The sequence below is a fragment of the Propithecus coquereli genome, unplaced genomic scaffold, assembly GCF_000956105.1.
Source record: "Propithecus coquereli isolate 6110/MARCELLA unplaced genomic scaffold, Pcoq_1.0 Scaffold104, whole genome shotgun sequence".
Lineage (NCBI taxonomy): Eukaryota > Metazoa > Chordata > Mammalia > Primates > Indriidae > Propithecus > Propithecus coquereli.
The window spans coordinates 863,017-874,505 of NW_012134303.1; the positions used below are offsets into that span (position 1 = coordinate 863,017).

Here is an 11,489-nt window from a genome sequence, read left to right on the forward strand (position 1 = left end):
ATGGCTGCATAAATACCAGAATCTGATCAGACAAAACAGTTTAAGGAATTTCTTGGGACCTTCAATAAATTTGCAGAAACCTGCTTTTTGGACTGTGTTAAAGACTTCACAACAAGAGAAGTAAAACCTGAAAAGACCACCTGTTCAGAATATTGCTCACAGAAGTATTTAAAAATGACACAAAGAATATCCATGAGATTTCAGGAATATCATATTCAGCAGAAAGAAGCTCTGGCATCCAAAGCAGGACTCCTTGGCCAGCCACAATAGAGAAGTCCTGATGGATGGACTTTCGATGAAAGATTGACAAGAGCTGCTGTACTGGAAATGAGGAGTCATCTGATAGAACCCCCTGAAAGCAGTAGCCACCATGTTAAACCATCTGTCATGACTGTTTGGCAAATGGAAGCCACTGGAGAAACAAAATTGCTATTTACCAGGAATAATCAAAATAGAAGGTTTTATTATTCAATGAAAATAATAAGATGCAACATTTATTGAGGCCTTAAGATTCAGCAGCTTGGTCACTTGATTAGAAAAATAAACCATTGTTTCTTCAATTGTGACTGTTAATTTTAAAGCAAAATATATGTTCAATCATGTATGAGATAGAAAAAATTTTTATTACTAAAAGTAAAATAAATGGAAATATCACTGAAAAAAAACTTTTGTGTTTCTGATATCTCTTGGGGAAAAAAAGAATATTAGGCAAGTGTGGGCCTAAATTGCCTCATGGCAACAATTAGCAAGAGGTGAGTAGAAGCCAACCATTTTGGTAGGGCACATGCTCCCGAGTCAACCACATTCCTGATCATCCAGCTTCACTCGCATATATATTACTCGAGGCTATGTGACTTGCAATACCTGAACTGAAAGGACTTTCTAGGTGCTAGGACCTTGCTAGTTGCTAGAACTGTCAAATACTCTTGTATTCCTCCCAATGCTCTATTTGTCTTCTTTTTGTTGTTGTTTTGGTTTGGTTTGAGTTTTTTTGTTTTTATTTTTGTTTTTTTCTTTTCTAGGACAAGATCTCTTTATGTTGCCTGGGCTAGAGTGCAATGGTGCCATCATAGCTCACTGTAACCTCAAACTCCTCGGCTCGAGTGATGCTCCTGCCTCAGCCTCCGAAGTAAGTAGCTGGGACTATAGATGTGAGCCACTATGCCTGGCTAATTTTTTTCTATTTTTAGTAGAAATGGAAGTCTTGTTCTTGCTCAGGCTGGTCTCAAACTCCGGGCTTCAAGAAATCCTCCCACCTCAGCCTCCTGAAGTGCTAGGATTATAGGTGTGAGCCACCATGCCCAGCTGTATTTGTCTTCTATTGGAAATGAAAAGTTGTAAAAAATCTTGTGAGTTTTTCCAGCAGATCTCAGTCTAAATGCTTAACACTCTGGGACATCTTAGGAATTCCTATGGTTGTTACATGGGAAAATATATATTGTGTGTATACGTGATATACATTGTGTGTACTTAGGTCCAAATGATACTACTTTCAGAGCATGAATAAATAATGATGGTTTTTCTGATCAAGCAAGTGAAAAATATATTTTGAATGAATCAAACATATTTATCATACATGAGATGATTCTAACATGACATTTCTGCAATATAAGTATTCAAAATCTTCTCTGAACCCATCATTGCAATATTAAAATATGATACAAATTACAAGATAATATCCTGGCAAAAAATTACACTAATTTCTACTCTTGACAACCATCCATGAGAGGACATTATTTGGACATTATTTAGAAGGACATTATTTAGGGGGACATTATTTAGAAGGAGGACATTATTTAGAAGACTACCAATCTTCTAAATCTTTGAGTATTTTAGATTTCTTTGATTTTTGATGAGAACAATTCATATCACCTTACTCTCCTGCTTAAAATCTTCCAATAGCTTCCACTTGCATTTAAAATGAAATCAAACTGTTTATGATGAACTCAAATTTCCTCCTATGTGCTATCGTTCCTGTCCACGTCACTGACCTGATCTTCTATTACTGTAACTAGCTCCATTAAGCAAGAAAACCTTTTTTTACAGTTTTTTTTTGTAGTTCTCTTATGTTTCAAGTTCCCAGGCCAGTAAGATTTGCTGACCAAAACTTTGTAACTTTCTGTTGCACTGATACACTCCCTTTAGAGTTTCTTTCTCCAAAACAGCGGAACCTCCTTGCAGCCAGGAATAACTACAAAGACTTACACTGCCACACCCAACCACAGATTGTGCCCAAGGACCCGCTGAGCAGCCTACTCCCGCATCTTGCCTGCATTTGAGGCTTAAAGAATGACCAGTATTAACCCCTAGCTCATTATACTACTAAATCCCTGCCCTCGGAGGGACTTTTCCACCATTTTTTGATCATGGAATGTATGTAATAGCGTGATTTCTCACTGTGCTTGCGTGCCTTGCACTCCACCCCAAACATGTAATGATGCTTATGCCCCTCATGCATTACTCATTTCACCTCCAGAAAAACCTGTGACCCTGTTGGTCCGGGAGGTGGATTTGTGGCAATCCATTCCTCCCACCTCCCGGTTGATGAACCCTCTGCAACAAATCCTTTCTTCCTTAACAATCCTCGTTGCCTCAGTAACTGGCTTTCTGTGCTTGAGCAACAGAGAACCCCCCTCGTGCGTGCGTTCATTATCACTAGTCCTGGCTTTGCTCATTATGCTGTAGTCACATGAGCTTTCTTTCTGTTCCTCAAAAGTGCTAAATCACTTCTCACCTCTGGTCCTTTACACCTGTTAATCTCTCTGCCTGAAACGCTCTTCCGCTAACACTTAGCGTGGCTTCTCTTTCCCGTCAGGTCCCCATTCCAAAGTTATTTCCTCAAAGAGGCCTAGGCTGCTTAATCTAAAGCAGCATATGTACCCTTAGCTGCTTTCACCCAGTCACTCTATCACATTGCTCTATTTCCTTCTTAGCCCTTGTAACTATCTGAAATTATCTTATTCATCTGGTTACTTGTTTGATTTCTGTTTGTACTGTAGGAGCTAAAGGAAAATTTCACCTTCACTCTCTGAAGGTTCACTGAAAATCAACTGACAAACAGTAGATTAATAGGAGAAAAGGCATACACATTTATTAATGTTCCCCGGGGGAGAATCACAGTGATTATCCCATCATGCAATGAGGTACAGATGGTTCTGTACCTTTCTTCTTAGGGGAAAGGGAGATGGGGAAGTGTTGATAATTTTAGAGGGGGGTAGTAAATGATTTTTAGGGGAATTTAATGGGCTTGAAGAGCATACAATGTCCTGAGACAAAGTCTGTTGGGCCGCAGACAATGGTTTGTGACAAAAGTCTGTCCAGGTGTGTTGACAGACTTCAGTCTTTCTTCCTACAATATGCCTTCAGTTAATGAAAACTCAGGGAAGGGACCAGAAGCAATTGCTTTCTTCTTTGGTGGGTCCAGACTTCAGACAGATAAAGGTACTTCAGAGAGCAACTTTATCCTGTGCTTTAGGGGAGACACGGGATTGAGAGACAGGAAAGAAGAGGGAAAGGTCAGAGAGAACTTGAGGCTTCTTCTTCAGTTCAACATATCAAAGTGCCATATTTTGGGGTATCAGTTTCTGAGCCCCAACATTCGCTCTAATGGAAGGTATTTGAGAACAGGGGCCCTGTCTATGCTGTTTCCTGCTGTATCCCTAGTGCCTGAACAGTGCTTGGCACATAGTAGATAGTCAATTACTATTTGTTAAAGTCACAAAAAATTTTAAAATTTTATTGGCTATCTTTATTTCTTTTGTAAACTACTTATTCATATCCATCGCTCAGTTTTCTATTGTTATGTTCATTTTTTATTATTAATTTATAAAAACTTTTAAAATATAATAGATGTTAACTTTCTTTTCCTTCATGTATTGTTGCTTTCCTAGGGTGGCTGTAACAAAGTAGCACAAACTGGATGACTTAAAACAACAGAAATTTATTCTCTCATAGCTCTGGAGGCAAGAAGTCCGAAATTAAGGTGTCAGCAGAGCCACACTTCCTCTGAGACTCTGGGTAGAATCTTTTCTTGCCTTTGCCTAGATTTTGGTGGTGGCTGTCAATCCTTGGCATTCTTTGGCTTGAAGCTACACCACTCCAATCTCTGCCTCTGTTCTTACACTGATTTTCCTCTTCTAATAAGAACACCAGTCATATTGGATTAGAGCCCACCCTGATAACATTATCTTAACTTGATTATATATTTAAAGACCCTATTTCCAAATAAGGTCACATTCACAGGTCACATGGATTAGAACTTAATTTAACCCATAGAATCTATTTTTCTCCAGTTTGTTCTCTGTCTTTTGAATTTGTGTGAAAGATCAGGTTTCCTTTGTTGCATTGGGTATTACCAATGGAACTTACGTGGGAGTAGCAGTATTAAGGCAAGGTAAAGCAACTTCACGAACATTTACATGAGTTTTTTGATACTCCTCTTGTTCATCCCAAAGTCCAGTAGAAAGTAAGAATGGTGCTAGACTTGGCATGAAGCTAGAAAGGCTAAAGGAGCGCTCTTGGCCCATACATAGTCCAACTCAGATCATCAGTCTAGAACACTATATCGGGCAGAGCTCTTCTTCCACCAGAGTTCTAAACAATAGGAAAGAGTGGCCATGGGTCTGTGGTGTCTCAAGGTATGTGCAGTCTTTGAAATAAAGAAAAGAATACCCCTTAGTTCTCCAATAAATAATGAGGTTCTGAATATTTTCTGCTTTCACATTCAGACATCTGAGCCTCATAGCCTTTTTATTATTTCATATTAGATATCTTGAATTATTAATAAATACATTGTATCTCCCAAATGATCCAAACTCTTACAGTGACACCCTTAACATTTTAGCAGGTCCATTCCTCATTTTGCAAGTCTTGACATCAAAGTTATAATGGCCACAGCTTAGAGGAAAGCTGGAGTAGGCATACTTTCTTATATTCTTAATACCTATTTTCAGTTTGTTATAGGTGCTGAAATTTAGAAAGAAAAAGAGAACCACAACAAAAGTGTAGCAAAAATGCATCAGGAAGACACATAGAGAACCATTCTAGGCAGGAAGAGAGATACCCATACCCACAGAGTCCACTGGGGCCCAAACTACATTCTCCCAAGCCTAGCATTCACCCAGGAGAGTATAATGAGAGGAAAATGGGACCATACCCACAGTCCAACTGCGTGCATTTTAGCCAAGTACATGTGAGTCATATCACAGCAACACACACAAAGATTTCAGCAAAAACCAGCTTCCTCTGATGGGTTACTAACCATCTTCACAGTTTGATTGAGGGATCTTAAGTAGATGATGTAAAATCATGAAACAGTTTTAATGTTACAATAGCTATACTGATAGCATTCTTTCTATCATCCCTCCCCAGTTCACACTGGGTAATGAGCTTCTTTAACTACATCTCAGCCCTGTTCTTCAACTTTTCAGTCACTGTTGTTTACTAAAATAGTCTCAATCAGACCGTTAAAGATTTGGTTGAATTCATTTTCAAATGCCAATCTCACTTTTGATTCTGAGTCCTCCTCCTCCTTCCAGTGCAGGTTAGAATTATAGCTCCTAGGTTTGGAATGTGTGTGTGGCACAGAAGTGTTCTGTAGTCTCCCATTCCTAATCCTTCCCTGTGTCTCATCATGATTTGAGAGTTTGGAGGAGGGAGATTAAAAGACATCTTTTTACCTGATTACTGAGAGTAAGATTGCTATCCCCATGTAATTAATCATCACTGAAGCTCAAGCTTGATTTCTATAGAGCCCACTGATAAGGGATCATGCCCAAGAAGCTCTCTTAGGTTTTTGTGGCACCTTGGAAGACTGAGCCATATCTTGCACGTGACTCCTAGATGATGATCCTCACATGGCATTCCTGTGATACATACATCTCTTTGTCCTACTCTATAAAAGTCCCTGGTAAGCTTATATCTCAATAACTTTCCTCTCCCCAGCTCCAACTCTGGAGTCTGTAGGCACAGTAGGATTTATTTTCTATGTCTCTCTAGAATTGGGAACTTTCAAAGGGGGAAATCCTGGCCCTTTCTCCACCTGGCCACATACCACATCATCTTTCCACAGTGTTCTTTCCAGGCTCCTATAGCACCAAGGTAGCTGAAAATGCCAGTGGTAAAGCAGGTATCCACCAGAAGAATGAGAAGTGAAACTTACCATCTAGTAGACATTCCTAAACTTTATGCACAATTCTTTTGGGATCCTACTCTCTTGGCTTGGGGAAGGGAATCAATCAAATGCCTCCATCCACCACCATTACAGGAGATAAGAAGAGGGAAAAGTTTTTTTCACAAACACCGCACTTTCCCAAATGTGAACTCGGTCTCCTTCCCCAGTATTACACTTCCCTTCTACTACTTCAGGGTACGAGCTATCAAATCAGTTCACCTTCTCTCTGTTTTTTGGGGCGCATGAATTCCAAACTCAGAATCTGGTGTCCTTATAACTTGCCCTTGGAAAATTTTGAAATGTTGTTCTCAACAGGGTATTATCCATCTCCAACTCCTCAGAAAACTCCCAGACCAAGAAAAGATCTCAATCAACTCCTCACAATATTTTAATAAAGATAACAGCATTTCCAGGACAATTTTCACCTACCTTTAAAACATTACTTCATTACAACCAGCCTCCTATATAGTATAACATTTGATCTGGAAAAATATACAAATACGTGTTTTCATCCATGAAAATTTGGCAATTTCAAACAAAAGATTTATCCAAGCTAGGTCAAAAGGACAACAGCAAAGCATTTAGCCACTGAAAGAAATAAAAATCCACTTGCTAAACTTCACATCCAATGGTTATGTCATAGTGGCTTCTCTACTTTCAGGGGATTCTTTCTAGGTAGTTCCTAATTTTTAATAAAAGACTTCCTGTAATGTTCTGAATGAAAAGCAACCAATAAGCTTCAGTGCTGGATGCATTCATTCAACAAATATTCACTAATCACCTACTTGGTGCAAAGACCACTATAAGTCATTGGATATTGAAAGTAGAACAAAGCAAATGTGTTTGGGCCTTCATAGATTTTAAGAACAAGTAGATCTAGCCAAGGAAAGAGTTACACCATGCTATTCTTCAAATCTTGTTAGAAATCATCCAATAATTTTTACCATTTAATGGTAAAAAATAATGAGTCAATAAAAATTGACAATTTACTAGGCTCTTGTAGTAAGTTCTTGATATGTAAAATTTAATTCTCTGAACAATCCCTGTTTCACAGAGGAAGCACAAAGATCTTGATACGTAATTGACCCAAAGTCATACATCAAGTAAGCAGCAGACTGGATTTGAAGTCTGATTTGTCTAATACCACAGCTCATGCTTCTAACGTGCATCCTTCCAGCCAATATCATTAATAGAACAATCTGTATGAAGAGTTAACTGTGAGACAGAATCTAAGAATCACTAGCATTCCTTTAAAAGACAAATATTGGGTGTGAAAATATAATTTGAACTTTTGGAGCTATATATTTGTTTTAGTCCATTTGTGTTGCCATAAAGGAATACCTGAGACTGGGTAATTTAAAAGGAAAAGGGGTTTATTTGACTCATAGCTCTGCAGGCTCTACAAGAAACATGGCACCAGCATCTGCTCTGCCTCAGGCTATTTCCACTCATGGCAGAAGGTGAAGCCTATATGCAGAGATCACATGGTGAGAGAGGAAGAGGGGGAAGGGGTGCGCCAGGCTCTTTTTAACAACCAGCTTTTGTGGGAACTGATAGAATGAGAACTCACTTATTACCCCAAGGATGGCACCAAGCCATTCAGAGGGATCTGTCCTCATGACCCAAACACCTCCCACTATAGGCCCCACCTCTAACATTGGGGATCATGAGGTTTGAAGAGTCAAATACCCAAACTATAGCAATATTAACATATCTATATATCTACAAAAGGATATATATGTAATTTTATATGTAATATATATCTCCAAAACCTCAAACTATATATGCACTAGGCATATCCTCTTCGTTTATTCAATGCTTCACCTACTTTAGCAGAGTAGAAAATTACACAGGAGTTTGGGGTCAAAACTAGAGGTAGTAAGCATTTGTCTGACCTATCTTGCCTCAGTGCTCCATATAATGCTTTTGGTTCCTTTATCATAACCAACAGCTACTAAATATTTTTTATAGCAATGCCACTTTCTTAAAGCCATCTCTATTTTCTCGTCATGATAATTTTTTAAAAAACAATTTCAAGTTGGAGAAAGGAACATTTGCACTCAGGATGACTTTCAGTCTCAAGTTTAGTTGTTTCACATACCCATGCTTATTTCTAATATTTTCTGGAACATTCACACCAAAAAGTAGACGGCTTTGAGACTAATTTATGCATATTAGGTACTTAACTTCTGAGTTTATTCTAAGAAGATATTTGCAGAGGTGGTTTGGAAGATTTGGAAAGGAAAGCAGGGAGTAAAAAGGCTCCTTTTCTCTGATGGCTGTGGCATCAAAAATACCATGTAAAGTTACATAAAATGGACAAGATCTGACAACTGGACTTCTCCCTAAAGATTTACTTTACGGATCATTTTGAAAATGCCAATTGTGTTCAGGAAGAGTCCCTCCCTTTAAAAAAAATAAAATAAAAATTTTAAACAAGCTAGTATGTTTCAAAAATGATGTTGTTGTGTGGAGCCCAGAGAAAATATTTTCTGTGTGGTACCGGTCAACATAAATAATGAGGCTTTTTCGTTCTGCAATATAAAGCATTTCTTTCAAAAATGAAACCTTGTCATTTCTTATTTTCTGAGTTATGCTGATTTTATTTAAAAAAAGAAATAAAAGGAAATATATACAGCCCACTCCACCTCCTTGCCTCCCTTCTGACAAGTCCCCTCCTGCCTCCCCACCTCAGCCCTCATTCTAATTTCCTAGAAGGGTAGGACTTCAGGGGCTACAGTGGGCATTGGGGCTGTGCATGTGCAAGATGTGTGGGTTTTTTTGGGGAGTGGGCGGAAAGGACATGGCCAGGTAGGAGAGGAGAGAAAGCAGAAAAGGCCAAAGCTCAGACCTGGGGCGGGAGGGGGCGGTGGTGGAGGATGATGCACACCCTTCCTGGTAACCAGAGAAGGGCGAACTCCAACCGCAGAGCGGTGATGCCACTTGTGGGCCCTGAGATTGGAGAGGACCGAGAGAGTGACAGGGCCGTGCGTGCTGGGGGACCGCGCAGACAGGCTGGGCCCGGGGGCGGGCGGAGGAGGGGCGGTGTGCGTGTGCATGTGGCGGGGGTGGGGGGAAGCGGGGAGCTCTTGCTGCACTGGCCGCCCATGTTGGGGGGCGAGCTCGGTGGTGACGCGCGGCCCTCACGTGACCTGGAGCTGCAGAGCGACGCAGCCTTCAGTACAGTCGTCATTCGCGTCTGGCTACCAGCTCCCCGCTGCCCTGCGCTCGGTGGCGGGCTGGCATCGGGCCCGGGGAAAGCGGAGCAGGTAAGAGCCGAGGGCCCCCACAGTGGTCAGGAGAGCAGCGGCTTGGCGACCCCGGCTGCAGGGGCAGACAGCGCAGCGGGTCCTGCCAGCTTTCTGCACATCCCAACATTCTTGGGAACATAGTGGCTCCCTGGGGTGGGGATGCAGGGGAGGTTGGGGATACAGGGGGGCTGAACTAAAAGCGATGGGAAATCACCCCCGAGTCCCTGCGGGTAAAAACGGTGAACATTGCGGGGGGCGGGGGGGGCGGGAGCCGGGAGACGCGAGGCGAGGGCGGCGACGAGGGTCCGGGCGGGGAAGGGGTCGGGAGCGCCCGGCTGCAGCAGCCCCCGCGCCCCCCACCCCAGCCGTCTGCAGGTCTGCGGGGCTAAGTGTCGCGGCGGCGCACCTCGCGGCGAGAATCGGGAGGAGCAGGACACTGCGAGGATAGGCCCAGGTCGGTGCCGGGGACTGTGGTGGGCGACGGGGTAGGAATGTGCGGAAAGCCCAGCGTGAGACCCCAACCTTTCGCCCCCGCGACAACCCACCCCACCCCATCCTCCATCCCCCACCCCCCATCCCCCATCTCCTCCCCACTCCCATCCGCGTCCTCCATTTTGGTGCCTGTAGAGCTCTGGGAAAGAATCCTGGGAAAGGAAAAATGGTGGGCTTTGGGGGAGGGAGGTAAGATGAGAGAACTGGAGGGAGGGACTCGAATTGGAGGCCCCTTAGAGGGCTCATCGGGCGCACGAAACCTCTGAGGTGGGAGAAATGAAATTTTAAAAACCTTTGATATCAGGGCTCTGAATCCTGCTGGTCAGTGCACCAAACATTGAGTCTCTCTCCTTGCCTTTGTCTTACTTGTGTTCAAAGAATAACAACCAGAACAAAACAATCTCATCATGGCAAATATTCACCAGGAAAACGAAGAAATGGAGCAGCCCATGCAGAATGGAGAGGAAGAGCGCCCTTTGGGAGGAGGCGAAGGCCATCAGCCTGCAGGAAATCATAGACGGGGACAGGCTCGCCGACTTGCCCCTAATTTTCGATGGGCCATACCCAATAGGCAGGTCAATGATGGGATGGGTGGAGATGGAGATGATATGGAAATGTTCATGGAGGAGATGAGAGAAATCAGGAGAAAACTTAGGGAGCTGCAGTTGAGGAATTGTCTGCGTATCCTCATGGGGGAGCTCTCTAATCACCATGACCATCATGATGAATTTTGCCTTATGCCTTGACTCCTGCCATTTGCCATGAGATGAATACTGTGATTCCCACTGTTTTCTTTTTCCTTGCATTTTCCTGATATGCCTTTACTGATCCGTTTGCTGTGAACCTTATGTTATTTCCATGTGTCAGGTGAGTCTTGTGTTGCCAGCTTCTAATTGGAGATTGCCTTTGCACCCAGTCTAAGTTTCTGTCAGCAGTAGAGTTTCACCCATTTGCATGGAAAAATGTAAAGTTAATAAAGCACTTAAAAATCAATCTATACATTTATTATTGTCTCATTAAAAAACATATATACCATATATAACGTATGAACCAAAGAAAATCAAAATCTGAGATTAAATACACCAGTGATCATTGGGGCACATTTCTATATGGTAAGATGATACGTGACATTTTTTCCTTTTATTATCTAGAGTTCAAGAAACAATGAAAATAATTTTGCAGTGAGTCTATGAATGTAATGCAGATACATAACAATTACTGGCTCAGCAAACTTAAGGAATAAACCTTAAGTATCTTCCAGTATTAACTGGAATAATAAACCCTCCCTTTATTACAGATACATTCCTTTAAAGAGTCGGTTTTCTCTTCTATGAAATGGGGAACAATACTTACAGGGTTGCTGAGTGGAACTGATGAGGTGTGGAACTGTGTTGGGCTGGCTCTTGTCCTACTCCTCAGCATTTAACAGGACCCAGGCCCTCATCAGGTACTTAGGGGAGACTGGAGGGAGTTCTCCCTCATGCTCACAAGTCCACACAGTAAAAATAGGTGGGTTCCCCCATGTCATTGCTGTTATTTACAATCCTCCTGCTCCCCTGATTCCTGCCATGTTA

General features: G+C 42.0%; 1 protein-coding gene and 1 pseudogene across 4 annotated transcripts; both read left to right on the plus strand.

The window, feature by feature from the left end:
• LOC105810842 lies at positions 1-652 on the plus strand (annotated as a pseudogene). The gene has a single exon (XR_001137517.1). The product of XR_001137517.1 is annotated as a mitochondrial import inner membrane translocase subunit Tim9 pseudogene (transcript).
• An 8,487-nt stretch (positions 653-9,139) lies between these two features.
• On the plus strand, positions 9,140-10,908 carry NGFRAP1 (nerve growth factor receptor (TNFRSF16) associated protein 1). Of its 3 annotated transcripts, none has more exons than XM_012645281.1 (3): positions 9,140-9,441; positions 9,799-9,877; positions 10,294-10,908. In XM_012645281.1, exon 3 carries the CDS (start codon positions 10,323-10,325, stop codon positions 10,659-10,661), a length of 339 nt encoding a protein of 112 aa, XP_012500735.1. In that variant the 5' UTR covers positions 9,140-9,441; positions 9,799-9,877; positions 10,294-10,322; the 3' UTR covers positions 10,662-10,908. The 3 variants fall into 3 exon arrangements, with proteins under 3 accessions (XP_012500735.1, XP_012500749.1, XP_012500743.1); XM_012645295.1 differs by having other exon boundaries at positions 10,341-10,904; XM_012645289.1 differs by having other exon boundaries at positions 9,320-9,441; positions 9,789-9,877.
• The last annotated feature ends 581 nt before the right edge of the window (positions 10,909-11,489 follow it).

Coding starts and splice junctions, on each gene's coding strand:
- NGFRAP1 (XM_012645281.1), top strand. CDS start 10,323: ATGGCAAATATTCACCAGGAAAACGAAGAAATGGAGCAGCCCATGCAG.